General features: G+C 40.3%; 3 protein-coding genes across 7 annotated transcripts; 2 read left to right on the top strand and 1 right to left on the bottom strand.

The window, feature by feature from the left end:
* Positions 1-837: 837 nt before the first annotated feature.
* On the top strand, positions 838-10,934 carry LOC112295987 (villin-3). 4 transcript variants are annotated; one of them, XM_024548052.2, is made up of 23 exons: positions 838-976; positions 2,816-2,967; positions 3,155-3,254; positions 3,501-3,569; positions 3,919-4,155; positions 4,529-4,706; positions 4,858-4,987; positions 5,339-5,492; positions 5,754-5,904; positions 6,261-6,361; positions 6,514-6,672; positions 6,876-6,944; positions 7,328-7,396; positions 7,614-7,709; positions 7,844-7,972; positions 8,097-8,244; positions 8,542-8,552; positions 8,768-8,908; positions 9,082-9,207; positions 9,467-9,529; positions 9,710-9,983; positions 10,239-10,432; positions 10,624-10,934. In XM_024548052.2, the coding sequence occupies exons 2-23, from the start codon at positions 2,912-2,914 to the stop codon at positions 10,735-10,737; spliced, it is 2,769 nt and encodes a 922-aa protein (XP_024403820.1). In that variant the 5' UTR covers positions 838-976; positions 2,816-2,911; the 3' UTR covers positions 10,738-10,934. The 4 variants fall into 4 exon arrangements, with proteins under 4 accessions (XP_024403820.1, XP_024403822.1, XP_024403819.1 ...); XM_024548054.3 differs by having other exon boundaries at positions 927-1,066; positions 9,082-9,201; XM_024548051.3 differs by having other exon boundaries at positions 927-1,066.
* Positions 10,935-11,181: 247 nt separating this feature from the next.
* LOC112295989 (protein FMP32, mitochondrial) lies at positions 11,182-14,871 on the top strand. Of its 2 annotated transcripts, none has more exons than XM_024548055.3 (9): positions 11,182-11,389; positions 11,625-11,953; positions 12,261-12,392; positions 12,758-12,817; positions 13,097-13,173; positions 13,457-13,513; positions 13,796-13,862; positions 14,120-14,183; positions 14,366-14,871. In XM_024548055.3, the coding sequence occupies exons 1-9, from the start codon at positions 11,287-11,289 to the stop codon at positions 14,419-14,421; spliced, it is 945 nt and encodes a 314-aa protein (XP_024403823.1). In that variant the 5' UTR covers positions 11,182-11,286; the 3' UTR covers positions 14,422-14,871. The 2 variants fall into 2 exon arrangements, 1 of the variants encoding a protein (XP_024403823.1); XR_002973822.3 differs by having other exon boundaries at positions 11,206-11,389; positions 13,457-13,518.
* Positions 14,872-18,112: 3,241 nt separating this feature from the next.
* LOC112272728 (elongation factor G-1, mitochondrial) lies at positions 18,113-25,877 on the bottom strand. Its single transcript, XM_024500785.3, has 18 exons — positions 25,165-25,877; positions 24,475-24,696; positions 24,198-24,319; positions 23,861-24,011; positions 23,520-23,591; positions 23,028-23,123; positions 22,454-22,542; positions 22,010-22,115; positions 21,649-21,819; positions 21,148-21,222; positions 20,916-20,984; positions 20,621-20,742; positions 20,362-20,487; positions 19,852-19,972; positions 19,588-19,688; positions 19,216-19,276; positions 18,684-18,737; positions 18,113-18,548 (listed from the first exon to the last, which is right to left on the bottom strand). Exons 1-18 carry the CDS (start codon positions 25,600-25,602, stop codon positions 18,444-18,446), a joined length of 2,301 nt encoding a protein of 766 aa, XP_024356553.1. The 5' UTR covers positions 25,603-25,877; the 3' UTR covers positions 18,113-18,443.
* Between the last annotated feature and the right edge of the window lie 1,974 nt (positions 25,878-27,851).

The raw sequence follows: 27,851 nt of genomic DNA, 5'->3' as shown, positions 1-27,851 counted from the left end.
AACTCACTCACTCACTCATTCGCACTCTCACTAACACACACTCACACTTCCACACGCTTGCACACACAGTTCCACACATGCGCAAGTGGGGGATCGAACCCAAAAGCTGGGGCGAGGATTTCACTGAGCCAGGTGTGCATGAAGCACTATGTCGAGGCTCACTGAAGACAGCCAAGCTCTAGCCAGCTAACCCACCCTGCCAAGCCTTTTATACCCACTCTAATCCACCCCTTCCCTACCCTACCCTACCCTACCCTATTGGATTTTAGGAAATCTACATCTTCGGTATTTGCATAGTTCTCATTCAAATTGCATAACAAGAAAACGTTTTCTTTATGTTTTACAGATATGTTGGAACAAAACAAGGAAAGAGAAAAAGAAAAAAACAGGAACTTTATTGCGAGGGTGTATTGGGTTCAATCTTTATAATATTTTCTGGCATACGATGAATGATATGATTTGAACTTGAAGTCAGACAAATCTTTTTTATATTGATCCATTGTAAAAAAGTTTGCAGCATTTGACTCAAGGGATAGGGGATGTCCGCCAGTGTGAGTGGGACGAAGAGTGAACGAGGAGCCATGGCTTCGGTGACAACGAAGGCCTTCGTCGTCTTCCCCGACGTGGAGACAAAAACATCGAGCCCTGCATGGAGCTTGCCACTGCCCTCTGCGAGCGAGCCTCTCTCTCTCTCACACTCCCATTGCCCGGCTCGCGTTGCCTGCACCGAAGGTTCTCGTTCCTTAGGGCGGGTGCTTCACCACCACGCGGAGCCTGGAATCCATCGTGGTGCTGCTCTCTGTCAAATTCTGCCTTCGGGGAGTACATTTTTGCAGCAGAAGCTTGAAGAGGAGGAGGAGGAGGAGGATCATCTGTCAGCGGAGAGGGCTGTTCATCACGGGGTTTTCCAGAGCTGCGGGTCTGGCAAGTAATCGTGGTGCAGTGCTGCGTGATTGGCTTGGATTGGCGTGATCAGGTGCTGTGAGCGGGAGATCTGAATTTTTCGTATTGAGTGAGGGATCAGTGTGACGGTCGTTTCTCGACGCATCTGTCATGGAGCGATGAGGTTCGTAAGGACGAAGTGCTGTTGCTACTAACTCATTGGTTGCTGTGTGGATTTTCGGGGGATTGAGAGGTGCGTTGTGCGCTCGAATTGAACTTTGCTGTGACTGAGAATCGATTAGTAAGTTCAGATGTCATTTTTCGGGGATTGCTTTCTCGCGCTTTGATCTCTTCAGGTGCTCCGGCCGGTCGTGGGACTTCTTATGTGTCGTTGGAGAGTGCGGAGGCGAGCCCTCGTGGTATTCGTTATTTATTTATTTATTTTTTCCTTGGACTAGATCCTGATTTTAGGACGTGCGGCCTGTATTGTCGCTGGCGTGTAAGAGAAGCGAGTACTCAAAATGAAAACAGTATTTTGCATGCGACATTGATTTTTTTTCTTCTGATAGTTCTTTTCGTGCAAGACGTTTTGATACAGAACTTGGTATTGGAGATCAACACACATATACGTTCTCTCTCTCTCGCTCGCTCACGCACATACAACGTTCTTAGCTGCATTTTACTATGAATAAAGAGATGTGGCTTTTTTCTCTGCGAACTGCCTATGTCTGGTAAACTGGAACGTTATCAGGAGTGACAAGGGAATAAACCTCGTGGCAAGTATCAAGTTTGTAATCACAGAACTTCAAAATTTTAATTTGAGTGCCCTGGAGACATTTTATTACGTCTCCATTTCCCACTTGCTATTCTACTTTTCCCACATTTTAAATCGAAGTGCAGCATTCTCTTCAGGACGTCCTTGCGCTTCACTAGTGTCAGCTTAAGTGTATTACTGTGTGTACTCTCTATTCTGCTCTGGCTGGTTTTTGAGAAGAGAATAATTCTCTTGTCCCTTTCTGGATTGTTCCCTGTTAACGCTTGCAACTACCTCTGCCCGATTTTTAGGTACTGCCGGTTTTGTAGATGTAGTGCTATCAGGATAAAGATGTGCATTGAACTGAGATTAGGTTATAACCGAATGCTCTTAAATAGTACCTTACAGCGGTCCTCTGGACTTGCCAATCACCAACTTGCTTGTCTAACTTGCGTGATCGTAGTTTTCCGTTCGAGTATTTTGGTCCATCGCATTTTCGGCCTCACTGTGGGGGAATGTAATGGCTTGGCGGAAATAGCATCGAAGTCCAATGTGCTTCTGGGGTGGATGATGTTCGTTAGCAACGTGTTACTATTGTGACCGATGTTACTTCTGAGTAGGGAAACTTGATTTTATCAGACTAGCATACAAAGCTTAATTCTTCTAGTCAACCTTAGGGTCCAGGTTTCGTCCCTCACAATGCTTCTTTTAATCGGAGTATAGAATCCATTCCTTAAGAATATACTTAGCTCTAATTGTTTCATCCTCTGCGACGATCCTCCGGTTCCGCACTATTGAACACACACTTCGTTTGAGGTTTCGAATGGTTTGCACTTCGTGTCTTTATCTTGTCTGATTGCGGTAACACTTGGTTTTATAATTTTCATTCTTTTGATCCTGTACTGGACCTGTTTTTCCTTCTGATTAATGTTCTTACACTTGTCCAACTCTAAAGATTTGAAGTTATTCTGTGCAATGAGAAGATGGTGAGAGTATGAGGAGCAATTTGCTTCAGTCTAGTTGTTTCCCACGTCGACAAGGGCTTTCGTTGGATCGAGTACTTGCGACGTTTCAGAAACATTTTTACAATCTTTTGATTCATACTGTATTTCGAGGATACCTTGTGGGGTATGTGTTCACGAGTCAAATCAGCTTATGATCTAACCCCTGTTCTTCCAGGTGCATATGCCTCGAATTTCAGTAACTCCCAAACGATTATGCAACTGAATCGGAGGGTAACATATAGAGTCCAAAGCAATTGTCAAGAGCAGCCTGATGGCTGTGTCTATGAAGAATGTGGACGTCGCATTCCAAGGAGTTGGCCAGAAACCGTATCCTTCATAGTCTGCTATATCTTTGCAGAATCTATTGATGAATTTAATTTGAGTTTTACAGTGTTTTGTCATTCGCAAGGGTGTAGTATTCCTCATGTTCGATCTTCTTAGGTGGTTTGTAGCATGGATGAGACATTGAGCTCGAATCAAGTTTTGGCAAAAGTTTCTTTGACTCCACGTGCAGAGGAATTGACATATGGCGCATTGAGAATTTCAAACCAGTGCCCTTGCTCAAGGAATTTCATGGAAAATTTTATTCAGGAGATTCTTACATTGTGCTCAAGGTAATTTTTCCCTCTCTGTTTGAACATGGACTCTCCTAAGAACTTAGCATTAATCCCCGTAGTTCTGTATGAATACGATATTTTGTCATTAAATCCGATACCAGGTGCTACATTGTGAAACTTAACTCTATCCTGTATCGTCACATTGATGTGCATCTTAAAGTTGTACATACCATCGTTTGTGGAGGTGGTCATTGTTTTTGACTTAAAACTTCATGATTGATTGTTATGATATTTTGGTAACAGACGACCGCACTTAAAACTGGAGGGTTCCACTACGATATTCACTTTTGGCTGGGAAAGGACACGAGCCAGGTACTCTGACTGGCGGACATATTGTGCAACAGCGTTCTGTCTTATGTTGTCGATTAAGAGATAAGTTGTGGAACGGATTGCGAAATATCTTTGCATCACTTTTAACAACTTTTAGTTACTGTATGCTTAATATTTTCCCCCCATTTTGCGTCACCTTTAAAGAACTGAAATTGTAAGCACTTCTGAGATGTGGAGTAATACTCATGCTAGTATTTGGGGTCTTCATAATTTCAGAGCTATTTGTAAAGGGGAAACTTGATTATCATTTTTCGACGCAGCCAAAATAACCCTAAGCGCGGTTAGTACTTAAGGTGCTAATCAGTTGCTGTATGATGGATCTCCCTGACAGGATGAGGCTGGTACAGCAGCAATTAAGACCGTTGAGCTGGATGCTGCGTTAGGTGGTCGCGCCGTTCAGTATAGAGAAACTCAGGAGCACGAAACAGAACTCTTTCTATCTTATTTCAAACCATGTATTGTTCCTATGGAAGGCGGTATTGCTTCTGGATTCAAGAAAGTGGAAGTTGGGAAGGTTGAGCCTCGTTTATTCATTGTAAAAGGAAGACGCACTGTCAGAGTTACACAGGTTTGGAAGCTTTCCATGCTAATTCTATACGTTTCATCCTCGTTATTCCCTGACTTCTGCATCCGATATTTATGTAGAAAGGTTGATGCTAAGATACTCTTGGGGCCCAAAGTGTAATGAAAGTGTATAGAGAGAACTAGTACTATTTCCTGGTGATGACAACCTTTGCACGGCGGAAAAAGTGACTCTTTGTGTCCAAAATGATACATCCTTATTAGGAGGTCTTGATATGTCTTTCGGTAGCAAGATGTATCCGTGTCCTTCATTTCATCGGGAAACTAATAAGGTCTTAGGTTGTATGCTTTCCACAAATTATTCACTCAGTTTCATTAGTCCTAATTGAATGTTTGTGTAATTGCCTTTTTCACCACAGGTGCCATTTGCTCGTTCCTCACTGAACCATGACGATGTTTTTGTTCTGGACACGGAATCAACAATATTCCAATTCAATGGAGAAAATTCCAGTATTCAAGAGAGGGGGAAAGCTCTTGAAGTGGTCCAGTATATCAAGGATACAGATCATGATGGAAAATGCGAAATTGTAATTATAGGTAATGGGTTACGTTACAGCTTCCTAATATCATATTTAAACCTAAATTTCATGTAGTGGTTTAAACGATCACATGTGATTACTTCCTGGATATGTGAGTTAATATTTCTTTCCGTAAGATTTGAGGTGGAACTACTCCAATGGGCTTGCAGACGATGGTACGCTCGGCACTGAGGCAGACACTGGGCAATTCTGGGTTCTGTTTGGAGGCTTTGCTCCTCTTTCAAAGAAACCTGTTGTTGCAGATGATGCCTCTGGGTTACCCAAGCCTAAGTTGCTCTGGTATGCGAAGCCTTTCCTTCTCTTACCCATTCGTTCATTACATTCTTACGTTTACTTCTTGTTACGCTGTCGTGTCAGCATGAATATGGCAATTTCAAAGGATGGACAAGGTGACGTACTTGTGTTATGCATGCTCACCAAAAAGTTTGAGGTGACTCGTTATTTTCATCATTAATCCGATTGTTGTTACTTTTATTACCACCACAATCAAGTGCTATTGCTGTTTTGTTTATATGTTACATAAGTTTTTTCGCGATTGTTTTAAAGAATGTGTATTTCAATGAATTTTGGATCTGAAAGCAGTATGATGTGACTAACGTGGAATTGGTTTTTGGTTTTTCTAATTGAAAGTATCATAGAAAGGAGCTTGAAGGAAGTGGAAATGTCTAAGGATGTACTTGACAGCAGCAAGTGTTACGTGCTCGATTGCGGTAATGAGATCTACACTTGGGCAGGTCGCAACACATCACTTGATGCTAGAAAGGCTGCAATTTCAATTGTAGAGGCAAGCATCGCATATCCATCTTTTCTACTGACTACTATGTCATCGTTTGTAAATGTGGACATTAAACCTCCTAACTACGATGTGCTCTTCATTTTTGTTGGGCGCGCTCTCACATCTTTTCTGCGAATAATTTGTTAAGTGCGAGCAGATCTCCCTTAGCATCCAACTTGAAAACGATTTTTTGTGGTTTACTTTTACTTTTCTATATAATCTTATCTGGAACGTTTTCGTTGTAACTCGGAAACTTTTACCACTATGCAGGATTTAATCACTAACCTGAATAGGCCGAAGCACATCCAGATCACCCGGATCATTGAAGGATTCGAAACGCTCGAGTTTCGTTCGTACTTTGTTAAGTGGCCATTAAATGGACAACACACCGTCTCTGAAGAAGGAAGAGGCAAAGTTGCAGGTGCACTCAATATACTCAGACTACTGGTTTTGTTTAGACTGAAGATTATGACGAACAGCTGTAGCATGTAATAGACGGTACTGATTCATTGCGCTTCTGCACCTAAATTGTTAACAGAAGTCAAATGTTGATAATTTGACGCCTAAAATGTCTGTATTATTGCAATTATTTGTGTTTTGGCATGTACTGTATCCCTTTTGGTGGCGTTCAATCTCTTCAGTCTAATCTCTATCATTATCTGGATGAGTACTTCATTATAATTTGATAAGTCATAAAATGTATTGTTGACGTACCTATGTTAGTGGTAGTATTTTGTACGATCACTATTATAATGGCTGATACTATGCTCATTACAGCATTGTTGAAGCAGCAAGGTGTTAACACAAAAGGTATTCTCAAGGGTTCACCTGTGAAAGAAGAGCTCCCACCACTTCCAAGTTTGAATGGCAAGCTTGAGGTTCTTCTTGCTGCTTAACTTTTCAAAGTTTTTCTTAGCCCAATTAACTTGTACTTGTTCTTTCTTTAAGTCCTTCATTTGATACTTCCTTGGACTCGGTTGGAAATTGGTCTAGTCTTGATGAATGCTAACAAAAATTAATGATTTACCAGGTATGGAGGTTGGTCGGTGGTGTAAAAAAAGAAATTGATGCTGGAGATGTTGGAAGGTTCTATGACCACAGCTGCTATATTGTGCTTTACACTTATCAAGGAGAAGAGCGTAAAGAGGAATACCTTCTATGCAACTGGATTGGTCGGCACACCTCTGTGGTAAGCGTGGATTTGCGACACCAACATTTCGTTCTAGTTTCTGTAAAAGAGCTTTCGTAATTTGCAATGAAGATATCTCTGGTCACAGCAGAAATCGGGCTTTCAATTATTTTCCCTTATATTTGGATCGTTAGAATGGCGTTAGTTTATTTATGCATATGGATATTATGATCTGGGTGCACTAAGTCGATCTTGGTATGCAGGAGGACAAGGCTTCGGGACTGAGGGTTATGAATGAAATGAGTGCAGCACTGAAAGGACGTGCAGTTCAGGTAATTTCCTTCACTTTTAAGATGGGTTTTTGTTACGAGTTTTGCTTGAACGAGAAACAAAGAAATTATATATAATCTTTATACTCTTCGTCCCTGAACTTGCGCATCGAGGTTTCGTTTATTTACTCTTTGACAGAATATCTGGAATATGGAAAGCTCGTTGTTGGATGTTCAGATTGTTCGTGCGTTTTTAGTGTTCCAGGCTCGTACTTTGAATTTGACGGAACTATATTCTACTCCATTGTATTTTGATTATTTTGTTTTGTTTAGCCGTTATCGTCAACTCCACCTCTGAACGTAAAAGGTATAAAGCAACTAAAGTTTTGCGATGTTTGTTCTTGTGATTGCATTCCATATGACGCGAACATCTGTCTGCATGACAGGCATACATTGCTCAAGGCAAGGAACCCATTCAGTTTTTGGCGCTGTTTAAATGCATGTGCATATTGAAGGTCTGTCACCTGTTTTGCTATCATGTAGCCATCACTGGCTTGCTGGGTCTTGCATTTTGTGTTCTTAAAAGGCAGTAGGTCTGGTTTTTGGTGAATGCAGTTAGTATGTTTTGGGCTCGTAGTACTCACCCTGAATCTATAAGCGTCAATGTTCATGTAATCCGGCGAATTTTTCTATGCATGTTTTGATCTTTAGGTGATTTTCAATTCATTGCAGGAACATGTTTGTCCAGGTCACAAGGATCATTCAATATTGTTGGTGCGGGCGCGGTGTGTTGGTCCACAAATTGTCCTAGCTGTCCAGCTGGAGCCTGTGAGTAGTGTGTCATTATACTGGCCGGAGGCCCACGCATATATTCCTTTTGCTGCCTTATGAGCTTTATTGATAGTCCGGATTGCGAGTATCCGGGACAACAATCACAGTAACGTTTTCTTCCCTGTTTGTAGGTGTCAGCTTCACTAAACTCCTCCGATTGCTTTCTACTTCAAACCAACTCGAAGTTGTATGCCTGGACAGGCAACCTGAGTACTGTTGAGAATCAGAAGGCTGTTTTGCGAGCAGCTGAAGTTCTGAAGGTGAGTTATAATTCTAAGTTAATCATGCCAGTTTTGTTCTTGGCGTCAATGATGTGCTGCAACACATCATTTTGTTGAAGACTATCCCTTACTAATATTCTGAACCTGTACTTGACTGGTGCAGCCTGGTGTTGTAGCAAGGCCTGTGAAAGAAGGATTAGAGCCTCCACTCTTTTGGAGTTCTCTGGGGAGTAAACGAAAATATGCAAGCCACCCCAAACCAAAAGAGGGTCCGAAGGATCCAAGGCTGTTCGCTTGCAGTCTTTCACGAGGTGAGGCCCTCACAAGGTGGTTTTAGTGACTTTAATTTTCTGGATGGTTTAATGATTCTTTTAAAGTTCAGACAAGTGAACGACGGGAACTCTTGTGATAGTACATAATAAATTTTTCATCTATCCTATGTCCGTTATGGCTCAGTTCTCAAATATATGGAACTTTTTTGGCCTCAAAAACATTTAAAAAAAAACCAAATTTGCTATAGTACTTGATGGAAAACTACCTTTTGAAACCCTATTATCTAACATAAATCTGATGGCATGTTCTTGGATCGGCTGCGTACAACTGTTCAGAAAATTTGAAGGTAAAGATATATGACTATCGGTCTAACTTTGTATCAGTTTGCCAGCTTGTATTGTCAATTATAGGGTTATTTACTTGTTTACTTATTTTTTTAGAGTCGTCGGGTTTGTTGCTTTCTGTTTTTATGTCCCTCTCATTGCAAAGCGTCTAGTGCTGCGATGATTTTATCAGAGCTTACTGCGTGTCTGCTAGTAAACTGAATTGGGAATTGTACAGGTGACTGAAGTGCACAATTTCACACAAGATGATCTTCTGAGTGACGATATCATGATCCTGGACTGTCACAATGTCATCTACGAGTGGGTTGGCCAGCATGCAAGCACAGAGGAGAAAGAGCTAAATTTAGATATTGCCAAGGTACTACACTACCGTAGTCTCGTACGTCTTTGCTGAGAATTGTGAGCTTAGATAGACTGCGATCTTCTAGTACCAGTAGTCTGTGGGTTTCATTTCTGGAAGTGCTTATCGATTGAAGTAGGATACTCAGATTTAAACTATCCTTTCATATGAGATCTCGTTGCAACGTGCAGAAATACATCGAACGTGCAGCAAGGTTGGATGGGATACTACAGGATGTTCCCATCTTCATGATCACGGAAGGCAATGAGCCAATGTTTTTCACCACCTTCTTCTCATGGGATTCCAGCAAGGTCAATGTCAGTATCAACTGTTTACTTTTCTTGCTCTATTTTTTGGCATATATACAGTGAATTTATGTAACTGCTTTTTTTTTCTTTTTTTCTTTTTTCTCTTAGTGATCCAAGTGCATAGGTAAAACTATTAGACCTGTGAAACACCCCTAGTGAAATTTGATTTGTCTATCTGTTGTTAATAGGATATTCGAGGACCGTGATTAACATCCAAATATATACAACTTGTTAACTTGTGCCTAAATCTAAATACTGTAAATGACAGGTCCATGGAGATTCCTACACAAAAAGAGTTGCAGGGATTCAAGGACGACCAGTTCCTCAAGAGGTGATTTCATATCCGGTTTGGTTGATATAAATCGCATGCAGAAGTATTTTTAGGCTCCTCCGGTTTTCCGAAGTAGAGCTTCTGATGATGGAGAGTTCACATACTGATTTCATGACTTGAGCTGTTAGCGTAAGCAACTACATTCGTGTGTAACTGTAACACTCTGTCCGAATATTGCAGAAAGTCCAAAGACGTCTTACTCCAAGTGCTTCAGCTGGTACCAAAAGTGAATCCACACAGAGGGCAGCAGCCATGGCAGCTCTCTCTTCACAGTTGACTTCAGAAGGGAAACTGTCGAAGGTTGCCCAAACACTAGTCAATCAGAACCCATCCTCTGCTCCAGCGAGTCCAAGGTTTCATCGTCCATCAACTGCGAATTCTCAAAGAGCTGCTGCAATGGCGGCCCTATCCTTCATGCTTGGCACAAAAAAAGCTCCAGGCTCTGCAGTGTCAGGTGAGTGCGTTGTTCCTTCTACTGGATGAAAAATTCATATTTTAGTGCAATCGGCCAGTTTGGATGATGATTATGAGTTAAAAAGATGATATATGTCTGCTGATGTCATGATTTCTCAATCACCTGTTCTTCCTCTTGATTGCTTGCGATGGTCAATGGTAACAACAATGAATAGTTTCAAATCACTCTGTTGTTATTTTTGACAGACTTGGTTTACTAACCGTGCTGATACTTGTGCTGTTCTTGATTTCTTAGTCGATGCTGATTGGGTTGCTGGGAGCTCACCATTCGCGAAAGTGGAAGCAACGGGAGATACAGAATCTGTAACAAGCTCAAAGACTTCTGAGGATGGAGGAGATGGAGGAGAGGAGATCGCTGAATTTTACAGCTATGATCGTTTGAAATCATCATCCACAAATCCTCCAAAAATAAATATAAAAAGAAAAGAGGTACTGTATTGCGTACTTTATTTTTACTAATCACCAAAGTATTGAGGTCTCCCTTGTTTCCCGTGTTTACCTATGAGCTCCATGGCCAAGAAGAGCAAGTAGTTTGAAATTAATAGATCCATGCCTCTTTCAATCTCACGTATTTAACGTCTCCAAGGCAGCGAGAGTTCTGACACATCCGTGTTACGCAGGCTTATTTATCCCCTGAAGATTTTGAGAAGCTCTTTGGAATGTCGAGAACCCAGTTTTACGAGATGCCCAAGTGGAAACAGGATCAACGCAAGCGCAATCTCCTACTCTTTTAGTCTCACCATTATTTTCGTGTCCACTTGATGTGGAGAGGTTGGATAACTTTTATTTTTGTGTACGATGCAATAACATTAGTAAGGGTGTGTCTCACCCAACATGTAAATCTAGTACTTGGAATATTTCCAAACTTCACATTATGGAGAACCTGTGATACCTTAGTTCCACATAAATTCCACTTTTGTTTTCTCTTCTCTATGCCGGAGACACTCCACGTTATGATACTATTGTTGGTGTATATGTATATGAAACAGTTGAAGTGCATTCGCCGACAGATACTGCACATTTGTGTGATGCACACACTGGAATGAACCGACTTAAAGGCACCATACCTCTCGCACACCTGCACCCTTAACTTATCTGTCCACGAAGATGAAAGACGTTACCATCTGTCTATATCTGACAATTTGGATGCGAGCATTCCGTAGGCAGGAGAATTTTGACAAAACCAAATTCAGGGCACGTCGACGAGTTTCTGGATCAGCGGATAGAACTGTATTCTTGTCTGCTAACTGGATAACAATTCCGTAGCGCCGATAGTGTCGGGGATGCTGTGCTTGGCCGATACATTGAGAATGCGTTCTACATTAGGCCAAGCGAAAGTCTCCTTTATGAGGCTCTGCGATCATTTACGCTTCACCAGACTGCGAGGTTCATTCGCAAGCTATAACTTAAACTTCGCTCTAACGATTTAGGGTGAGGGCGAGGATTCCTGAATTGGCTGCATATCCTTTGCAGTGAAATATCTTTTTTTGGGGGGGGGGGGGGGGGGGGGGGGGGGGGATTGAATATCGGTTCTCGTTGCAGAAGTACGTGGAGGTATTCTATGAATTGGGGACGGAGGTAGATTGCACGCTGTGTTCACTATGGTTGCGTGACTGGATAGAGGGGAAGACTAGCATGGCACATGCGATCGGGAGGAGCGTGCGGCATCAGGCGTTGCAACGATCAATTCTGAATTGGGCGGGGGAGGATGGGATTGCGGGCGGCGTTTGGAGCAATGTGACGAAGGGGCTTTTGTCTTCACAACCTTGTGGGGAGTTGAATGGCCAGAAAGATTGTGGGCGAAGCAACTCTCCCCTGGGTTTGGGCCGGGGTAGCTTACCATGGGCGTGGAATCATGAGAGAGTGCGGAGTTTCCATACGCGGAACCTGTCGCAACTTGTGGCGTCCAAGGGTAGCAGGAGGCTGTTTCTCGTGGATACTCTAGCCCTGGTAATTAGGTTTCTTCTAGTTGGAGTTTTGTATTGACGAAACTTTGGTCTCACCTGTATTAGGGATTTTCGATGTCATTCCTTGCAGTGTTGTGAAGTGGGTAATCTGCGGTACTGTTTTGGACCGCGTCGATTCACTTCGTTGTCGCTACTTTGGTATGTTAGTTCAGTACTTAGGGTTTTTCAAGCTAGTGCAGGCTTAATGCTTTGGTGTGGATTCTAAGGTCTTGCATCGTTAGAACTCTTGTGGATCTTCACCAGTCTCGCTAATTAGGATCACTCCTATAATCATGGGTTTGGGCCCACAGGTGAAAAGATTAGAATCGCAGGGGTTGACGTCGGCACAGGCGGAGGCTATTACGGCGGTTATTACAGAGGTTTTGAACGATAGCTTAGAGAACGTGGGTCAGACATTCACCTCCAAACATGAAATGCAGCGGGTGGGTCTTATTCTGCCTCATTGAATGGGTCTCACACCTACATGTCACACTCTTGCATTGGTCATCTTTTATGCAGGAGCGGTGTAGGCTGTCTTATTGACTTTTATAGCTGCCTTAGGAGGAGGTGACATATACCAATTTTGAAATGTAGTGAGGCTAATCAAAGCACTATTTATTCAGCCACTTCCCCGGTCTCACTTAATAATGTTGTCTTTTTTCACCTTGCAAGAAGTATCCTCATATGTGCGTTATTTGATTGTAGTCTTTTTCAAATCACGTGGTTTTGAATTTTGTGGATTCATTCAGTTATGTTTCACTTCTGAGCTTTTTGATTGTATTTATTTATTTAAATTATTTCTTCGCAGAGCGAAATGATGGCAGAAGCCGCTCTGTCTAAATTCAAAGCGCAGGTGCAAAGTTCACAGGTATATTTTTAACGAAGTTGTTCTGATGCATTCGGTGCTGTCTTATATTTTATTTTGAGTAAGAATTTGAGATGAAATCGAAAGGCTGTATCTATTGCTATTCTATCATATTTTAGTTGAAATTGTTTAAATCTCATTATCTGTCTGCAAATTCGATGAGCCATTATGTTTTGTCATATATGCTGTTTTTAAAGAAAAACATGTGTCTGGTAAAACATTTGATGAAGAGCGTAACGCGCGGTTTATCTTTAGTGCTGGACCCTATGGAATCTTGTGTAGGAGCACCACTTCTCAATGCTGCAGCAGGAGCTGGAGCGACTCCGCACTGATATTGACAAGATGCGCAATGAATCAAAGTACGTGACGACGATTTTATGAACATAACATTGCGAACATGGACCATTTTTTATATCACAGATTTGTTACTTTGTGCTAATTATATTCGGATGTCCTAGTTTAAATCATGCGCGGGGTTCATAGAAAGATACTTCAGAGTTAAGTTTCATTTCCAGATTGTGGACACCTACATGGATAATTGCAGATCTACTATTGTAAACCCTACTCTCCGCTGTATATTGAGATCTTGAAGTCGTCTGTCTGCCTTATGATTAGTTTGTTGTACTCCATAAATGACTGCAGGTATGCGATTGACAAAGTCACCTCAGGTCAACGGTTGGACCTAAATTTAGAAAGGGGGTAAGGTGGTTATCTTTCTGTTCATGTTTCTGTTAAAAGAGCTGAAGTGCCTATTATATTTCTTTTTAAACTGCCATGCATGAGTGTTGCTTCTGGTTGTAGTGACTTGCATTCAGTAGACCTAACAGTTGGATCCTGAGGGCTGTTTTTGTGTTAGACGAATTGGTTGGAGCAGAAACTACATAGCTAGTCATCAACTTTACCGCCAACCTTTGTGAGCATGACTTAATATTTAATTGAATCTTGAACACTCACCGACTGAACTTTGCTGCGTTTATACAGGCGGATTCGAGATGAACTTGCTGCTCAAGCTACAGAAACATCCGAGTTGACTAACAAGCTTGATAGGGTAAGCTAAATAGACAACGATAATTAATAATCAATTCCTGATGCTTGAGAGAGTGTGCAGAGGATTTTGGACCGCTTCTTCAAGCCTCCACAGTGATTTGTTCGCTCATAGGTTTCTGTGCAGTTGCAGCTTCGGGCAACTGCTGTTTTTCAGCTCTATATGATAGCACTGCTACAGTAATAGAACAGCTTTATTATCCTGTCAAGGGAGTACTGCTTTTGTTTCGCTGCAATTAATTGGTTTCATGAATTGAGCAGGAGATTCATGCCCTGAAGACACAGCTTGAGGCAGCCAAGTTTGATGTGATCAAGTATTGCATAGGTGATGCATTTTCTTCTTTGCTTTGTTTGTTGAATTCATTCATCCTACATGAACTCGTCCTACATGACACCAGATTTTGTTGGTAAGTTATAAGCCTTAAAGTCGAGCTCCTCCATTTAATTCTCTACGTGACAATTGCCTACGTGGGTAAATGCTCATACACTTTGCCTGCTGCATTTCAGGTACTATAGTGTCACTCACTGCTGTGGGTCTCGGTATGCTACGCCTTATCATGTGACATTTGCACCACCCTTCTTCCTCAGAGGTTACAGCTCCATCAACGATTGGTTGTATATTTCATACATGCAAGTCACTGGAATTCAATCGACGACTGAAACCTTATTCCCTTGTTTGAATATTCCGCTTACGCCTTCTTTCCATTTTAGAAGTCAGGTCTGACTCCCGCTTGAAAGAGAGCCCTTATTTACGTCCGCCAGCTACTTGAGAACGATTATCAAGTTGTGAATCTTTCGTGTCCAAGGAATCATTCTTGAATGTGCTTTTTCCGTCTCTGTTGATAGCATGTTCCCATCACTCTAGAAGGAATGGGATTCGGCACAGCTGGTAGACCAGGTTTATCATCACGGATTCATTGATCTCCGTGTAACGAATCTCTAAATCGTGCCGACACTCTGTGTACCTCGCAAATTCCAAAAATTGAATTAAATGTGATCCGTACTTTGAGAAACATATGGATACAGAAGGTACCTAAAATGGGTTTGTATATCATCCGTTCTAGGTGATACAAGTCTTACCACCGTCTGAGTTAGTTCCATTCCAGCGCTAGGTTTTGGGCTTTATGTTCCTGAATGCCTCTTTGCTTGTTGCTGCATCCCAATCAATGGTTGCAAATCTTATCAGCAACAACAATGCTTTCGCAACAATCCCAGAGAACCCTTTTTAGTGAAGGCTGTGAAACATCCTTTGACACAACAACGGTGTTAGGGAGAAGTCTTGTTTAAATTAATGAACTGTTTCTCCATGAGAACTGGGTCTTCCAATGCCAAGAGGTAGCTCCTCACATCAAACTTCAATAAGTTACCCATGCTGCTAATACATGTGTTCCTATCAGAAATTCAATAAGTTTGGACTACTGGCACTAGAACATGAATGTACATCCCAGTATCAAATTTAGCATACCACAAGAATCATTTTTGAGATTGTATTCAAAGTTCGAAGTGCATGATATTTGGTATTAAATTGTGGTTTCCATGTAATTTGAGCCATAATGTAGATTGACATAGGATACAAGTGCTTCATGATCATCCAATAAGTTGTAAAATTACTAGTGTTGTGGATAGTACAATACTAGAAGTTACAGTATCAACAAATCAAACTACAAACATGAATAAAAATAAAATAAAATAAATGAATAAATCAAGTTGTTATGCACAACTATTTTATTTTTTTTATCTGATTTTTTAATCACATAGTTATTGTGATGATGTATAATTTTTAGTAATGAATTATTGTGTGGTAAAAAATGATTTAAAAGATTTGGATAACTTGATTTTATTTCACTTACCAAATGCATTTTGATACATCAGTTAGTTTAAAACCAATACATTTTGAAAAACATGAGTTCTAACAAATCACAAACTATATCTACTAGTAGAGCTTTATAAAATTAATATTTTTAGTAATTTTTTTGGATTTTTCAGATTTTTTTAGAACCTTTTCAATTATCATTTGTAATAGAAATTTTTTTAGAATATTTCTAAAGAAAATCAGAAACTTCTCTTAGTATTTCCATTTTTTTTAAAAAATAAATCATTCAGATAATATTTTTCTTGAAACTCAATACATTATAGATTTTTTTTTAATAAATTAATAAATTAATCACTTCATTTTATTTTTAAAATGATTTTATCTTTACATTCTGATAAGATGTCCAAATACAATTAAGAATATCTTTATAATATTTATATTATTTTGAAAAATAAATGGATTCTAAATTCTAAATCATTATAACTTGAAAGATATTTTATTTTTTATCTATCATAATTATATCTATTTTTGAATTTTTAAAATAACTACCAAAATTAATATAAATTTTTTATCATAAAAACTTAAAAAAACAAAAAACAAGATATGCAATTGTACCTCTATAAGTTGATCCTCCATAAGTTAATACCCCCTCTTTCTTGATATTGCTTCCCATCTATCGATTTATATGTCAATACGTCTAATTTCTAATATTAAATATTTTAAATAGCTATTATCAATTTATAAAGATAACCTTTAATTAAAAAAAGATGAAAAATTAGATGAAGGTGTACAACCATTTTGTCCTCAATGGAATGCTCTAAATAGCAAGCATATCTATTTATGCACCTAGTTGCTTCAAAAGTGCCTCAAAATTTAATCAAGATTTATGTTGCCAATACTTTTGTTGATGAAGATGTGTTTGTACTTGTAACATTTGCCCAAGTAAAAGTAGACCTTGTTGCTTGAGTCTTTCTAGCCTTTGAGTATAATCTCTTAATGCATGCAACTAATGCCAAATTTCATCTTATAGTTGTTGCTTGCTAAAGCTAATTATTTATATTAATTTTAGAAGCTTGAATATCATGATGTATATTTTGTAAGATTTAATGTGCCATAAAAAAGATAAGTTTAGTAGGATTAAAGAACTTGAAGGCTTGATTAAGGATAGTAAGTTTTTCTTGGATTGAGAATTTAACTTCAAGATCTTCTTTGTCATGCTCATTTGTCTCTTCCAATGCTTTGTCTTTCAATGCAGCTAGTGCTAATAGCCTCTTGTCTAACAACTCTATGTGCATAGTGTCAACTTCTTGGACACAATTCATAAGAGCATTGATTGATATGAGATTTGCTATGCAAGGTGGATTGACTTTTACCAAAATCTCATCTTCAATATCTTGCATATTTGCAATATTTGTTGATCTTTACAAACCAACTTTTGCTTCGTCACCTACACCTTGTCTATTGCCAAACATTCCATTATATCAAAAGTAGTTCATTATAGTGATTTTAAAGATCTTGTTTCACAAGGCTTTGGTCCATTGCATTGCAATAAGTTGATTAACTTTGTAGATATGTTTTTTCATTCTCATGCTTGCTCATTGTAGCTAGAAGCAACAATAACAAAGCTTGAAAGCAACAATGATGTTGGCGTTCAAGAATTAGATCATAGACAATGACTTTGAAGACAACATAAACATGTCTAAGTTAGTAATGAAAAGATTATCAATGCCATGCAAAGACACAATGTCTAATTACATATATGATAATTAGCTATTTATATTTTATTGTCCAAGCTTTGTAGCCATTTGCAAAATATGACCAATCATGTAGGCCTCTTAGTTGTGGCAATAGTAAAAGCTACATTGCCTCCTAATTTGTTTTTGGAAGTAGTACAACATGTTGTAGCCAAAGCTGTCTAATTTGTAAGATTTGTTTGTATTGGTTGTAAATACCATAGTAAAGAAGAACTTATCATTTTTGGACCCTTCAATGTAATACTCCAAGATAGTGCAATCTATCTTCATTTGATAGAAGAGGTTACTCCTATTCATGTTGTAAATGACTTGGATGGTGTAAATTAATATATTTGCTTGTAGATTGATCAGTAACAGTAGTCTTATCAATAGAGTTGTTGTTACTATGTGACTTATACTTCAAGCTATGATGCTAAATTTTTTGCAGCAAGCCATTACAGAAGGTTACAACAATGTTGATTAGTCTTAACAATGCACTACGAGATCTAATCTTTTTCTTGTTTTAGTAAAAATGCTAATGCAGTGAGCCTTGTATTGAACCATCAAGAGTGCTTGTGCTCCATTAAGTTGTAGATTAGAGATAATGCATTGCCTTATAGCACTAAACTTGGCAAGATTGTTGTTCTCAAATGACAATCACTTCCAAACTAAATTAGCTTTAGATAGCCAACAAACGACACTTATGAATTCACCATTCTAACCTTCAAGTCCTTTAATAATTTGGCACATCTGATACTCCCTGAAAGAATGCATAAGAAACTCTATAATGTTTCTTCTATTCGTATCAGATCTTTTACTAATATGAAAAGGGGAATTATCCTACAGATGAATTCCGACAAGATTCCTAATATCCGCAAGAACGGGCAAGAAAAACCCAGCTCGCTTTTCCCATTCGAGATTAAGACAGTACGCAGGACACAAGACCTCAACATTAATCTTCAATGAGTTTGCAAAAGATGCACCTAATATATTTTTCATAATTAGATCACTTCGTGGGCTTTGGCAGAATTGAACTTGGTTACAAAGTGACTCTTTTGTTTGTATACTCCTTCACAAGTACTGCTTGAGCATCTTGTGGCACAGCTGCATGCTGATGATACTCCATCGTGAACTCTCCCTTACCCTGTCAATGATGAACCAACCATAATTATAAGCAACCAGTTGGTCACATTATTCTGTAAATACAGACAAGGAACGAGGGCCTAGAGCTTATACTCTAGAAAGATGGAAAAACTTTTGAATCAATGCTGTGACAGACCTGTGTCATGGAGCGCAATCCGGTTGAATAGCCAAACATGTTGTTCAATGGTACCTGAGAATACATAATTGACTTAAGCCGAGGACAATGTCGCATAGAAAAACTTCTTAGCATGTAAAAAATTATCAATTAGAACTACAAACAAGGCACATGGATTATAGTTGAACACAATTAACTAAAAATAAAATAAATGAATAACTAGATCTGAGAGAACAGAAGCAACTGATGAACAGGGACCGGGTATGAATACTTATAGACAATAAATACTAGTTTGCGACTGTTCAATAAGTCTCGAATATATAATTCAAAACTTTTCGACGTTGCAGCCAAATCATTTGTGCCACTAGAACACTTAAAGATACAATCCTCAAAGCTCGCCGTCACATACTTCGAGATTTCAAGTTGCTTAACATAAACTGTGTTGGATAAAATATGCTTCACTGCCCAGAACCCTAGGTAGATGCAAGCCAAAACAAAAGTGCATTTGTTTCAGAACTCTACTTCTGACAATATGGCTAGATCAATAACTCACATGGGCCAAGACGACTGCATCATCACCCTCTTGGTCACTGCCTACAATAATGCCTTTCCTCCTGACACAATGTCAGCAATGATGACAGTGTCAGAAGCTGAGAAGCCGTCCGATAGAAATCAAAGCAACACAATACAAACCTAACACTCGGATTTGCGCTGCTTTGTCATCACTCCAGAGAGTTTAAGTCATATGTTTGTAAAAATCAAAACCTAAAATGTGGATAGGATTTCAGTATACATCACATGGTCACGACCATTGTACTGTAATTTAACTGAGAAAAACAAAGGAAGCATAATGTAATTAATTAGATACTTCAATCACACAGTAAACTGGCTAGCATGTACATAGCTACTATGCTAAATAATATACCTGTTGATATCTCCAATAATTGAACCTTGGAACTCCACAGGAGCCCGAAGTTCCACAAGCATAACCGGCTCCAAAATAACAGGCTTTGCTGCCGCGTAGCACTGGAGCACATGAATGAGCAACGTAATCAGGAACCATGAGATCCTATCAACTCCCTTACTACTCAGGAAAGAGATAAAGTGAAAAAAAGAGTTAAGAATTCAAATTAAGTAGGTTCTCAAAGGACTAATGAAAAAGTGAAAACCAACGGATTAATGACTGCACCTGGCGGAATGCATACAGAGCAGCTAGCTTGAAAGCAAGTTCACTAGAGTCTACAGCATGTGAGGCGCCGTCGGTCAGAACCACTCGCAGATTCTCCACTGGATGACCAATCAGTGCGCCTCTGCACAACACCAGACCAGATAAATACACCGCTAAGAAGCAACAAAATGATTGAGCTGCAAAGACGAAACTCAAGTTTGGATCACAAGCTTGGTTAATTAACTTCATGAAATAGAAGGTTGCTGCACTTATATTCCCTATAAAGGTATTGTCCTGACTCCTTAACATAATATGTACCTACTAGTAACTTCTTGGCCGCTTGAGTTTGCTAGGCTTACACGAGGGAGACAATACCCACCTATCTAAGGTGAGAAATGGATTTAACGAGTTGAAAATCCAGCACCTACAGCCAGCAGCGTTACTCATCTATCTTTCCTCTAAGCATGGGTAAAAGAGATATCAAACCCTCAAAAGAATCCACTTGAGTAACAAGGGCTAGGCTAAACTTACGAGTTGCTAGCTTCTATGAAACCTTTTTCGATAGCCGCGATAAATTGAGAAGGAACAGCTTGTCCAACCATCATATTCTCGAACTCAAATTTCTTCTCACTCCCTTCTGGCAGAGGTTCAATGTATCTATGCAGCAGAAATACAAAAATAATCTCAGCAAATAAAATTGCCGGTGTAACTTCATTTGAAACAATTAAATTCACCACAACAAAGATGATCCATGATTAAGTTATAGAAAGCAAGAGTTTAGGTCCAATACCCCACAACACGACCATATTGACCCTGTCCTCCACTTTGCTTCCGATGAAGGTAGTCAAATTCAGCGCGCTGTGTAATGGTCTCTCTGAAGTTCACCTGTGGCTTTCCTACTACTGCATCGACCTGCAGAAAAATAGCCAAGCATTAACAGCAGTGAGTATACGGTGTCCATCTCCTGACTATACCTTAAAAGATCGGTAGAGGACACTTGAGAGGACCTTGAGATAATGTGTCAACTCATGACAAAATACCTAACGTGGTTGGTAAAAAGTATAAAGAATCAATGTATTAAGAACCTTGTATTCACGACGAATGCGTTCAACATATATGTCAAGATGCAGCTCTCCCATCCCCGAAATAATTGTCTGCAGAAACTCAAGCCCCAGTCCCGGCCCCTCAGATAAATCCTCTGAACTCCATTCACTTTGAATAGAATTGCAATAAAGTTAGGTCACTGGAGATTGAAAATACCAATAAATGTACCACAAAAGCAAGGAACAAGTAAAAACAAGCTGTGAAATGATTTACCTGGCCACTATCTGGATCCAAACTGACCCGGAATGTTGGATCCTCTTTTTGAAACCGATTCAAGGCCTTTGAAAACTATCCCCCCACAATCAAATTCCGACATAAATTAGAAAATACGATTGAAATCGATAAATTAACTCATTGCGTAAACATTAAATGCAGAGGGCACAATCACCTTCATTCGCATACCCATTAAAATTTTAAATTAAGAATTCACAGTGAAATCACTCAATAAAACCTACCGCAAAACCAACTGTTGTAGAATGTCCTTATTTAAGATACCAATATTCAGGATAAAATATGATATTTTCTGCATCATAACACGTTTCACTAGCTGGCTATCTCTCTCCAGACCGACATAGCTAGTTCCGCATTTCGCCGAGTTATAGTTTTTTCGTGCCGCATCTTTTTAAATGTATGAACAATGGTTAATGACACGTGTCACTGTGACTCTTGGATTAAGTAATTTTCCACCGAACAAAATTGAAAGAATAAACACACCTGAGGACCAACATCTTTCGAGGAAGGCGCAATGGCAAGTGACATCACTGGCTCTGGAACATTCATTGATGTCATCGTAAACTTCACAGATCCGTCCGTAAAAGTATCACCAGAAGAACACTCAACACCAAAGACTGCAACAATTTCTCCAGCATGTGCCTCTTGAATGTCCTGAAATACAACTCCGCAGAATGTAAGTAGAGACATGATAATAACTACGGTGTAGCACAACAGCACGCCAGCAACACAACTTTAGAAACCTAAAAGCAGCATAAGTTTGATCATTCTTTCAAAAGATACACCAACCCACAAAAACAAAACAGAAACAAAAAAAAGGACAAGGAGAGAGATTCAGACTAACCTCCATGTCATCTGCATGCATCCGCACTAACCTAGGCACTTTCACTTTGCGACCAGTGGTAGAGTTAATAATGAAGTCACCCCTACGCATTGTACCCTCATATAACCTGCGAACAATAATATGAAATTCTTAATAAAGATCGACCATGGGACTTCCGATACCACCAGTCTCGAAAGGTATCACAAAAGGCTCGAAAGCACCAATAGAAAGAATGTCAGTTGTTGAACAATTATTTTTAACAAGGCAACTGCATCCACAAAATGTAGCACTCAACAACTACGAGCAGTAGGTAGTAAATCCTTTTAAGGGAGAAAGGCGACAATATCTGGAAGTCAATCCTACTGTAATAATGAACCTTCAGATAATAGTAAGACGTGTTATCATTAGCTAAACGAAGCGATTCTGAACATAAAATATGATCCAGTGACATAAGATACTGCATACCTCAAATACGTAAGCTGGCCAAAACGGCCCTCCTCCAACTTGAACGCAAGAGCAACAAGCTTCCCCTCTGGAGACCCGCTCAGCTCGACCTGTCATGATGGAAATTATTACAGCGACAGCACAACAATGGGATTGACAACATGTCAATACCAACTTTAGAACGACAAACAACACAAGCAGGGATTGGGGAAAAACACGGGACAGCATCAGCTACTACTGTTGAAGGTCCTCAAAATTGACCACAAAATCAGGTAACAAATGTTGATACAAAGTAAAAAATAAAGAAACAATCTGTATTATGCACTAACACAATACAAAGATGAAAATGAGGGAACAAATGAAGTAGCACAAAGATCAAGAAAATGGCCTTCCGTTGGCATATGTGAATAAAAAACCAGAACACAAACACACTGATACCACAATTTGACGAAGTCATTATGATAACTCCAGAATAAGGGTAGAAAGCCCGCAAATTGACCTAATCATGGCACAGGTGAAATATTTGACTTGTCTGACGGTTATTATCAAGCCAAACCCCCAAAAAATAATCATAGAAAAGAATGCTTGACGATACCTTTTCTTCGTTTTTGTTCTGATCAAGCGCGTGGTTAGAAACCTCGAGTGGGTTGGGCAAGTATTCCACAACACCATCTAAAAGAAGCTGGACACCCTATTACACACAACACCAAGTAACGATTGATCAAGTCATAAACTGCATGAAGCCTTTTCCTTGCAATGCGATCAGCTGTTAACAACTTGGATTAAGATAAACTAAACAAATAATTATTAAAAAAATTAAAAACATGAATTTTTGTACTATTTTAAATAAAATTAAAACAAGCACACAAACAAAACAATATATAGAAGGACAAGGACGTGCAAACCCTGCGGATCATAAAAGAACTCCTGATTCAATGATACATGCTTATTGTTCTAAGGTAGGTTAACATGATCTGAACAAAGGAATAAATCATCAAATCAGCGGTGAAACAATGTTAGCCACTATTCACACATTAAGACAAAGTTTAATGCATCCTAAGTCATAATATACATACAAGAAGATTACCTTGTTTTTAAATGCACTACCCATAAACACAGGTATGAATTGCAGGTTCAGAGTCGCTCTTCTCACCGCACCCTACAAATGGCATAGATTTATTTGAGTACTAAAAACTCCTTACAGCATGATATATTCCAAGAGAAAATACAACAACCTTCAGCAAGGTGTAGCTGAACAGGATGACATTTCTAAGTTCTTAAAGAAAGATTTAAAATTTCCCCTGACCATTTCCATAGGCAACGACCATAGCAAATCAGGCACCACAACTGAAAGGATTGCATTCACCAAAACGTTTGCCCAGTCTTAAGCATTAAGTAGAAACACAGAACTTCACATTCGAAACCTACCGAAAGAACCTCAGGCGAGATAGGTTCATCGTTCAGAAACAAATCCGCCAATTCCTCATCCACCTCTGATACAGCCTCAATGAGTTCCCGCCTCTTCTCGGATACTGCTTCTTTAATCTCACTTGGGATATCTCCCTTCACCACTTTCTCTCTACAATTGCACGAGATGCTTTTAGCTGAAAGCCTAGGAAGTTAGACCCTTCACAGAATGCTTGTAAATGCTCAGCCAGATGAGACTACGATAGAGTACATATTGTAACAGCCATGCAGGAGATAACCAGCACATACTGGAACCTCAGCAACCAAGGGAGAATATGAATATACGTAAAGGACTTACCCGTGTGCACCCTGAGAGTAGTAGGCTTGATTATGAACCAGATCGACGAGGCCCTTAATTTGATCTTCCAACCCGATGGGAAACTGAACAGCTGCACAATTGTGTTTCAGCTTTTTCCTCACCTGCACACCCATAAACACCAACAATATTAGCATGGATTCCAAAGGACTAAACATGATAGTTGCTCAATAGAATACCAGATTCTTTGGATGGCTTGACAATCCTTGAAGAGGACAAACAGGGAATGGTTAAGATCCAGTTAGTTAAGGCCAATCACCTGATCAATAACTTTCCAAGGATCTGCTCCCGATCGATCCAACTTATTGATGAAGGCAACGCGTGGCACGTTGTATCGCCTCATTTGCCGATCCACTGTTATGGACTGACTTTGCACACCTCCAACACTACAAAGCACAAGTACTGCTCCATCAAGCACGCGAAGAGCCCTTTCAACCTCAATGGTAAAATCAACGTGACCTGGCGTGTCAATAATATTGATCTGTTCCACCAGCATACAGAGAACACCAGTCGATCAGTGGACTATGCTATTCAATGAAAAAAGGCATGGGCACGTGAGAAATTAACATGGATCGTGCGAGAAGGTCAATAACTAGTGTCTTCATCGTGATATTAAGTTCATGCAATTTTGCATTATCCAAATTTAAGTCTCCATCTGGCATAAAACAGGATTTGCTATGACAAGTGGGCATAAATCTCCAGTAACCACATAACGGACTCCAAGCGCTCCACCGATATGTGTTCAGAGCAACTAAGTAGAATATCTCGCAAAACCCTGGAATCCTGAGGTTTTAATTGAGCGATATTTTAGATGACTGAGATGCACCGATCGGAGCAACAAAAATGCGCTAGGTTGTGTTATTTACCCTACCCATCAGTTTTTTTGTTTGTCACTCGTGCTGAGCTTTTAAAACCATCACTCTCTTATGCGCAGAAAAATGACACGAACCTGATTGTCACCCCAAGTACAGTGTGTAGCAGCAGATTGAATGGTAATTCCCTTTTCTCGCTCCAAATCCATGGAATCCATCTTCGCCCCAACTCCATCCTTTCCGCGCACCTCATGAATCTCATGAATCCTTCCGGTGTAAAACAACACCCGCTCCGTGAGCGTCGTTTTCCCGGAATCAATATGCGCCGAGATTCCTATGTTTCGGATCTTCTCCATGTTCTCCCGCCATGATTGCTCTCGCGTCTCCACGGGGCTTGCAAGACCCGCGAGGTGCCGCCTAAGGAGGCCATAAGGGGTAAAGTCAAAGCAGGGGCGGATGGAATAGCGAGAGCCGGACGACCAAAGGGAGGACGAGAGTGCAGGATCAGGGAGGCAGGGAGCAACAGAAACGGATGAGCGTACAAGAGCCAGGAGACGGGCTGTGACCCGCGCCATCGCCGCGACTGACGCTGCAATGAGGCGAGGTCAGCACCAGTTTCACAACATTCCAGTCGAACGAATCAATGCAAATTCAGGGTTTAGGGTTCAATGCGAGGTTCTGACTAGAACCGACCCAGGTTGAAACACCCGGTACCCACACCACCGATTCACTATCTGAGGAAATATGTGATAACCAGGCAAAGAACCGTTTCTATAGCTATTCATCAACCCATTCATTCAACGTGGAAGCTGTGACGGAGGCGGTGACTGCAGAGGAGCGCCTTTTGCTCACTGATGTAAACTCAGAAACAGAGCTAAATTTTCGCTTATCATGTCCGCGGAAATCAAGTTGCCGAATGTGAATTCGGTGACTGAGAGAGACGATGCCATGTGGAGAAGATCGCGTGGATGCAACTTCGGCGACCGATTTGAATATTAGTAGCATTCTGCACATGATGTAACCATACGTTTTGGGGTCAAAACGTCCTCTATTTTTAATCCAAATGGCAAAATTGGGACCGTGGGCAGATTGCTATGCAGTGCTTCAGTTGCGAGAGTATCATTTAAGATTTTTTAGATTCACACATCTGGACTTATTACCCAAACGTGGGGTCGATTGCATTCATGCTTTTATGGTCCTAGACTAGTTGTAGTAACCGTTTCATATATGCGTAAACTACCGTAACGTAGCAGAACTCATGCTAAAGTTTTCCATCTTGGTATATCCAGAGCTCTTCATGTAGTGAGAGGAGCATGACGTTGTATCAATGCAAGCTCGAGCTGTGACTTCTGCTCCGCGGCAACTTGAAAATTTCATGGTTTATGCTCTTTGATAAGTCCGTCTCGATTTGGTTTTAGGGCGATCTTCGCAGGATGGCCATTGCCTACTTACTTTCTAACAGGCTTGATTTGCCTTGCAACTTCTTCCTCTCTGCTTTGCCAAGGACCATGCAATACGGGTGCTGAATTATCACTGTAAGCGCTAATTGTCGACCAGTGTCTGTGGCGCCATTCCAACAATTCCATTCCTGAGCTCTTGTGGAGTTCCATCCGATGGGCTCGGGTAACTTCGATTCTTGAATAGACTGATGTTGGAGGAAGATCATATCTTGATCATATTCCACAAAACCCGAAGAATATTGGTCATGTGCGGCTTTAATTCTCCTGATGTTTAGTTACCTCATTTCTTGTGTACTACAACCATCCCAAGTTTTCTGGACACTGTGAGCAAGCTTCTTGGGTGTCGGATGTAAGATTCTGTAGATTTTAACCCTGTAGGTTTCTGACAGAAGTTTGAACGCATGTTAGGTGAAGTGCGAGGACACTCAGTGAGAATCAATGGAAGCTGTGCCAGAACGCATTTGTGGCCATGTCCGTGTCATGTTTCAGGTATGGAGCCATGACAAACAGCATAGAACTGAACGTGATGGTTCTCTGGACCGTGAAGGGGAAGAGGTTTACTGTATCAGTTTCCTGTGATCCTACCACAGGGTCTTTTCCATCACTCCATTAATATCCGTCCATTGCAACTATTTCTCAGGAAAACGAGAAATAGAATATGGGTACTTCAGGTCCCGAGGACCCTCGGATTCACCAGTCATGTATACGCACTGATTAATCTTCTGTGGCAACTTACATACAAACCATGAAATCCGTTGATAAATATTAATAACACTATATGTTTGATCACACTATTCATATTCCTCTTGTTAATGGTTGCCCGTTACAAAGTACAGATTATACATCAGCTCATCAACGGCAAATAAAATAATGACTTTCTAAGACGAGCGGAATGATAGTTTCGGTCCTTGACCTGAGGTACCACATATGCCTGATTGTGTAAGACCAGTAAACAATCGTCACACAATCGGAGTTGCGAGGTTGGTACTCTCGTCTTTCGATTGATGGAAACCGAAGCGGGTGCTAGCGCTGACCATCTTTGGACATGTGGGTCGAAAAAAGGCAGTATGATGTTTGATAAGGTCTCATGGATATCAAGAAATCTCGCAGATGGAGGATTTTGATTGTCTCCAAACCCCACGACTTTTCATCCGGGGATTATGCTTCGGTCAGAAGTGGTCGCTGGCCGTGTATCCTGGACTTTAAACTGTATCGGCACATGACATCGCTACAAACTTCCCTTTCTTCGCGCTCGCCAGTGATGCTTAGAAAAGGTAGTATTAGGGCCGATCGGCACTAACCCTTGACCATGCCCTTCGCGCGCCTCCTGTCCTAACGCGTGGCCAGACGCGGATTAGCAACAA

Source organism: Physcomitrium patens, chromosome 19 (assembly GCF_059467195.1).
Source record: "Physcomitrium patens ecotype Gransden chromosome 19, ASM5946719v1, whole genome shotgun sequence".
Classification (NCBI taxonomy): domain Eukaryota; kingdom Viridiplantae; phylum Streptophyta; class Bryopsida; order Funariales; family Funariaceae; genus Physcomitrium; species Physcomitrium patens.
Note: the sequence above shows the minus strand (reverse complement) of the source record. Positions and strands in the feature narration are given on the sequence as shown.

What these genes read in the sequence shown, in the direction of transcription:
- LOC112295987 (XM_024548052.2), top strand. Translation starts at nt 2,912, where the DNA reads ATGGCTGTGTCTATGAAGAATGTGGACGTCGCATTCCAAGGAGTTGGC. An exon ending in TTGGTCGGCACACCTCTGTG is followed by an intron (nt 6,673 to 6,875) that starts GTAAGCGTGGAT and finishes CTTGGTATGCAG; the next exon opens with GAGGACAAGGCTTCGGGACT. An exon ending in TGAAAGGACGTGCAGTTCAG is followed by an intron (nt 6,945 to 7,327) that starts GTAATTTCCTTC and finishes TCTGCATGACAG; the next exon opens with GCATACATTGCTCAAGGCAA.
- LOC112295989 (XM_024548055.3), top strand. Translation starts at nt 11,287, where the DNA reads ATGCTGTGCTTGGCCGATACATTGAGAATGCGTTCTACATTAGGCCAA. An exon ending in CGCAGGTGCAAAGTTCACAG is followed by an intron (nt 12,818 to 13,096) that starts GTATATTTTTAA and finishes AATCTTGTGTAG; the next exon opens with GAGCACCACTTCTCAATGCT. An exon ending in AAGATGCGCAATGAATCAAA is followed by an intron (nt 13,174 to 13,456) that starts GTACGTGACGAC and finishes AAATGACTGCAG; the next exon opens with GTATGCGATTGACAAAGTCA.
- LOC112272728 (XM_024500785.3), bottom strand. Translation starts at nt 25,602, where the DNA reads ATGGCGCGGGTCACAGCCCGTCTCCTGGCTCTTGTACGCTCATCCGTT. An exon ending in CGAAAGATGTTGGTCCTCAG is followed by an intron (nt 21,223 to 21,648) that starts GTGTGTTTATTC and finishes GTGGGGGGATAG; the next exon opens with TTTTCAAAGGCCTTGAATCG. An exon ending in GCATTCGTCGTGAATACAAG is followed by an intron (nt 20,743 to 20,915) that starts GTTCTTAATACA and finishes ATTTTTCTGCAG; the next exon opens with GTCGATGCAGTAGTAGGAAA.